We start from the raw sequence: 6613 nt of genomic DNA on the forward strand, positions 1-6613 counted from the left end.
ATCAGACCTTTGTTGGTTGCAGGGTTGGTGAAGATCTTTTCCCAGTCAGTTGGTTGCCTTTTTGTCTTAATGACAGTGTCCTTTGCATTACAGAAGCTTCTCAGTTTTAGGAGGTCCCATTTATTCAATGTTGCCCTTATTGTCTGTGCTACTAGGGTTATACGTAGGAAGTGGTCTCCTGTGCCCACATGTTGTAGAGTACTTCTTAATTTCTTATCAGGTTCAATGTGTTCAGATTAATATTGAGGTCTTTAATCCATTTGGACTTGAGTTTTGTGCATGGTGATAGATATGGATTTATTTTCATTCTTCTACAGGTTGATATCCAGATATGCCAGCATCATTTGTTGAAGATGCTTTCTTTCTTCCATTGTATACTTTTAGTTCCTTTGTTGAAAATCGGTGTTCATAGGTTTGTGTGTGTGTGTGCTATTTAATACCTTAAATAAGATAATATATTCTAAATTATTTAAATTGTTTTTCCTATTTTTAACATGGCATTAATTTATCATTCATTTACCATAATATATAAAATATGATAATGAGAGTTTAGCTTTCCAGGTTCAGTCTTGGCATTATTGATCAGACTTTGATAACAAATGTAAAATGTATTAAGACACTAAGGCCATTGACTTAGCCAAAACAATAGAGTTGTGTTTGGTAATGTAAGACATGTCTCAGCACTTGAGTCTCTCAGGCAAACTTGTTAGTTTGAAGCTACACTAGTCCAGATAGTGACATCTTTTCTCAAAAAGACAACAACAACAAAAAAAAGTCTGAATGAATGAATAACAAACAAACACCATATAATGGAGGAGGCATATCTTAAAATATCCAACAAGGGTTAATCATGTCGTAGTAGTGCCCTGTCATGGTGATAGATGGGAGCTTTTGCTACTCTTGAAAAAATTCCTAAATTCCTAGAATCCCATGAGAGGACCTACGTGAATTAAGTGTGACAGAGGGAGGAGAAGCTAATTACTCAGAGCGATCATAGGTGCCTGCTTGTGGCGGGGGTATCACTTAGGCTCTTTGATTTGTTCCTTATTGCATCGGGGGGGGGCAGCAGGCCTCTTGAGCTGATTTTATTATCATTTGGATGATATAAATAGTATGTCCTCCTTGCTATAGTGGTAGAAAATCTGGGGTATGGGGCCCATTACTTCGTCCATATATTCTGTATCACTCAGAACCCCATGTACTAAACATAGTAATGTCAGTCTTTTTCTCTTCTTTGTTTTCTAGACATGACATTATTCTCATTGTTGTTGTTCCTGGCTGCTATGCTGCCCCTATCCCTTCTTCAAGATAACTATGAGGTATGGGTAAGGTTTAATATCCTCTCAGAACAGTTTAGGCAACTATGAAGGCCAGGAAGCTATCAGACCACTCTTCAAAATTATAAAAGGCCAGAGTGTGGAGTAAGTCTCAGAGTACTCATTGACAGTTTAGAGCGGTTGACACTATTTTTAAAACTATGTCGAATCACCTTGTAGCCCTAAGCACAAGTTAATATTAAATAGAGGGTAAGTTCACGGTACACATGGATGAAACAGGCATACATTTATCACACAAAGGAGATATCAAATATAGGGTTGGATGCAAATACAATACATTTTGATTCAATGTCACTTAAATTGTATTTTTGTTATAGCTTTTTAAGTAGAAATATTGATATTAATTTAAAATACTTTTTTCTTTTTAATGTGTTCAAAAATTAAAATTACTCATGGTATTTGGATTATATTTGTATTGGAATTTTCATGTCTGTGGATTGATTTCTTAAATTTTCTGTCACAAGAGCTCTTATTATTTTCTTTATTCCATTTCATTGTGGTCCTCATAGACAACTGATATTATATTCAAATTAGCATGGCTTCACTTTATTCATTTCTGTATGGAACTTTCATAGATACTGTTTGAGAAAATTATAACTATATTTACAATTTTAAAAGTTCGCTAGAATTGAGATGGTGATGATAGTTACTAACACTCTTCTAGAATGAACAAGTCCCTGGGTTTGATCATTGCAATGTCCATGTGTGCGCGCGCAAACACACACACACACATACACACACACACACTTAACACACCGGACATGTAAAGTACGTCTACTATGCAAACCATAAGTATGTACATGAGGCAAATAGTAATTATTTATAATCTGTTCTTATTTTTAGGTAATCCCAGATGAGGTTCAGTCATCTTCTTTTATGATCGAGTGTGTAGTGCCAGCAAAGTTACTCTCATTTTGGTTAGAAAGCTATTAAAATAGAAGGATTGGGCATTGCTGTAGCCTTCATACACTTCTTAGGCCTCTGCACTGGAGACAATTAGAATTCCTCAGTAGTAGGGAGTGCCCGTAACTGGTTAAACCTGTTTTTGAATATAAGTTATATGTCTTTTGTTACAATAATCAAATTAGTAATCTTGAAACCACTTGTTATCTAGGCGTTCTTTCAAGTTGTTGGCATTCCCAGTTTCTTAAAAATATTAGCATTTTATGGCACTTTTGAATCATCTATTGTCCTTCCCTTCCCTCTCCCTCTCTCTTTGGTCTACTGGCACTTCTTTATAAATTGTCAAGATCCAAATAGCAAAGATATTCAGAGTTCTCTTTTATGAATGAAGGCTTCTTTGAGAGCTGACATGAAGAACTGATTCCTCTCCAGGTTCCTCTTGGTTTTGCTCTTTGGTGTTGTAATTATTAGGTCCTATCACCTATCCAATATAAACCCTCTACCAATTTATTCTCACATTTCAGTGTTTCTAGTATGTTTTTATTTTTAATCTGTACCACTGCCTGTTAAAAAAAATATAAACACACTTATTGTCTGGTGGAATTTTTATCTTCAATAGAAGTTCGGATGACAAGCAAAAAATAATAATGTTTTTTCCAGAAGCTATATATTTTGTCTTTAGAAACGAAACAATTTTAAGTATGTTTTCGGGTTAAAAGGGAATATTTGGGGGGAGGGGATTTACTACTGTTGCAGAGGACCACCTGAAGTTACTTATACACACCTTAACTTCAATTCCAGGGAATCTAGTATTCTCTTCAGACCTTCACTTTCATTGCAGTCATCTGCATAAACTCGAACAAAAATATGTATGCTTAATTCAAATACATGTATTAGAAAATGATGCCATTCCCTTAATCAATAAACATCTGGGGACATTCTTACTTTTCATTAACATAAAACATGAGAATTTTCAAGCAACAACTTTAACATGAACATCCTTTCTGCCTTCCAGAGCAGTGGCTGTGAGAGATCTCTTGGCACAAGACTCTCAACAGTGTCTTTAGAAAATAAAATATTGGGGAGAGATGGATATGTAGCAGACACTGGCAATACAGTGTGGCTAGATCCGTAGTGCAATGTCTGCAGAGTTTTGTGGGAGTAAGTAATGTAGGAAGAGAAACAACTTCTCCCAGCAGGAAGGTAAAATATATGTGAGGGTCTGTCCATCAATAATTACGCTGTAACATCTTGCTCTTCTCTATATAACAGTACATTTTGGAGTATGTTTCTACCAGAAAATGGCTCTTACCTCTCTCTTCTCTGTTAACTCACATAATATCACTACATCCTCCTGTCCCTCACAGATACAAAAATGTAAATTTAAATATCAGCATATGAATTAACTTAACTGGCTTATTTCTGTTCACTGAAATGTGAAGTCAGAAATACTCAACTGTTTTCAGGAACTCATTGTTTCCAAATTGACATGGATATTAGATAAACCTGTCTTGAGAGTGAGCACAAAAACCTGTCACATATAAAATTCTCATATTGTAATAAAATGTTGAATGCACACATATACTAGGTCTGGGCCTACACATTATCTCATAAACTTCCAAACTCCTAGTCAGATGGCTATTGCTTACTAAGATCTATTATGTGTCTTCTTCCTTAACACTTCCGTGCTACAATATAATTGAGTCTGAATGAGTTAAGTTTCTCTACTGTGTTTGGCTATCATTACAGTTCTCTCTTAAGTCAAAATTGACATTTATAGCTATCCTCAGAAAAGTTTTTGCTTCGATATGTCATGAATTCATTTATAGCGTCAAAATTTCTGTTTATAGTATTTCTTATGAAAATATCATAGATTTTCTTAACATTAATTATCAAGGTTTAACCCCTAACATTTTTCTGAGTCCTTTAATAAAGACCTTCATTTACCTCAACCAACTTATTCACCTTTTGGTGAAACAGACAATAACATGACTTTATTTATATTTCTCTTTAGAATCAAGTTCTTGAGGATTTGTCAACCACCAGAGAGTCAACCCAAGAAGAGATTGTAAACAAACACAATGAACTGAGAGGTTCGGTTAATCCACCTGGTAGTGACTTACTGGAGATGGTGAGGGCTCACAACAGGGCACTACATTTGGGGAGTTATGTTTGGAGCCTTCAGATAGCACTTAGCTTCTCTGTGCAATTCAAGAGGGTCTGCCTCTATTCTAGCATCTCTTTTTAACAAAACAAAAGTATTTATTGCTTTACTTATGAGTATGTTTACCTGTGTGTGGGCATGCACGTGGAGATTGGACTTAGTTTGTATCTTTAGCTGTGCTATGATCAGAGTAGAATTTACTAAGTTTCTTTCATCACACTAACTCATTGATATTATGGAGCTACAACAATTATAGTGACAGAGTTAAAAATCAAACCTTTTGACTTTGATCTGTAGTGAAAATCCACTATGTTATTTTGGTAGATGTTCTTCTCTCTCTTAATATTGAGACAGAACATCTCTCCTTTAAGGTTCAATGATGTTTGATCTAAATAGTCTACTTTTCTAGATTAAGAACCAAAGTCCACGTGTCTCTTCAATTCATTCAATGAGGGAAAAGAATGAAACTAGGATGTATGAGGCACCACATAGTTAGTGCTACTCGTAGAACAGTAAGCACTCAAAGTCTTTAAGGGATCCTATTGTGATTTCAGCAAGTCAGCAGACCATTAAATATTTTAGTATTTTTGATGACCTTAGGAAGATAGACTATTTGTATTTATTTGGTACAGAAAGGGTCACATAAAAGTGGAAGTAACTTTGGACATAGATTATGAAACTACTAAGATCAAGAGAGGGTAGAAATGGACTATAGAAGATACAGAAAGAACTAAAGAGAACACGTGTGACATCATGGAAGGTTAGGGGTGGGAGGGCGTGAATGAGAGGATAAGCAGGATCAGGAAGATGGGGGAGGAAAATATGCAAAAATAAACTTATTGATAAATGTTGTAATGAGAGTTGGTAATATATATGCTACCATAAAAATTCAGATATATCCTACATTATATATTGATTATGATGACAGTCAGAAGGTGCCTACCTTTTTGCAATGATAAAAGCACTCATATCAGCCGGTCTGCAAAGATCATGTGACTTTGAGGTCTGAGTTTTCACATGGCTTTTTTCTTTCCTTTTCCTCTTTAGGAGTGGAACAGTGAGGCCCAAGCAAATGCACAGGCCTGGGCAAACCAGTGCCCTTATGACTATAGTTCTCAAGAATCTAGGACAATCAAAAGTATGTATACTCAAAATCACTTATGAATAAAAAGAAAATAAACACAGGAAAGTCCATTTTATGATATCATGCTAAAAATACCTTTGTAAATAAATGAGTATTCTGACAGTGCCTTTCAAAAAAGTTAAGTATCTCCACCTTTTAAAAAAGTTAAGAGTCTCTGAAAGGCTCCATTCTGTGCTTGTTGGATGCTTTATATTTTGCACAAACTGTCTTTCATGATGCCACCTTTGCTCCTTGTGACCCGATCACAAGTGAATCAAGGTCAGGATCATTGCTTTCTCTGTTTTGAAGACTCCAACCGAAGTCCGGATGAAAATAATTACTAATTAAGATCTTATAAAAAAATTTAAAAGTGGAATCTTTTATTTCACTCTTTTTTAAATTATGTGCAAGTGTGTCTCTGTGTATTTATACACATGTGCATATATGTAAAAGTGCTTCTAGAGGCCAGAAGCAGGTGTCAGATCCTCTGATGCTCACAGGTCACAGGTGGTTATAGTGTTGCTGTCACAGGCGGTTGTAAGTTATCCAGTGTGGATGATAGGGGTTGGGTTCAAGTCTTCTGAAATAGTAAGGTATGCTCTTACATGCTAAGTCATTTTTCCTGGCCTCTGAAATCATAATTTCCATATTTTAACCCCATATCTTATCTGTACACTGAGTACCTGAAATATATATTATGTTAAATTAAAAATAAACTATGAAACATAATCTTCACATAGGGAATGTAAAATGATGACAAAATAAATAAATGGGTAATGAGATAAAATTGAAACATTAAAAATGATCACCTTTTTGTTCAAATTGAACCTAGTGAATTAATCAACTCTTTTCAAGGTTTTACCTCTTAGATATATTTTTTTTTAAGTTTTTAAAAACAGATGAATTTTGTTATTGAATTAGCATTTTACAGAATAATTAGGTTGAAAATCTACCCATATGGTTTTAAGTTACATCAATCTTTCTCTTTTTTTTAATATAATTTTTTATTGAAAAAAAATTCTGCCTCCTCCCCGCCTCCCATTTCCCTCCCCGTCTCCCTTTTCCCTCCCCCTCCTCCCTCTCCTC

General features: G+C 35.1%; 1 protein-coding gene across 1 annotated transcript in view; it reads left to right on the forward strand.

Annotated features, from left to right (window-relative positions):
• The first annotated feature begins 1247 nt into the window (after positions 1-1247).
• The window catches only part of LOC126486868 (cysteine-rich secretory protein 1-like), a 25267-nt gene continuing 19901 nt past the window's right edge, over positions 1248-6613 (forward strand). The window contains exons 1-3 of the mRNA XM_050119381.1: positions 1248-1319; positions 4255-4371; positions 5452-5542. Coding sequence (XP_049975338.1) covers positions 1248-1319; positions 4255-4371; positions 5452-5542 — 280 coding nt within the window. The remainder of the gene's footprint in view (positions 1320-4254; positions 4372-5451; positions 5543-6613) is intronic.

This window comes from Alexandromys fortis, unplaced genomic scaffold, assembly GCF_014885135.2.
Source record: "Alexandromys fortis isolate MF-2015 unplaced genomic scaffold, M_Fortis_MF-2015_v1.1 scaffold_145, whole genome shotgun sequence".
NCBI classification, from domain to species: Eukaryota; Metazoa; Chordata; class Mammalia; order Rodentia; family Cricetidae; genus Alexandromys; species Alexandromys fortis.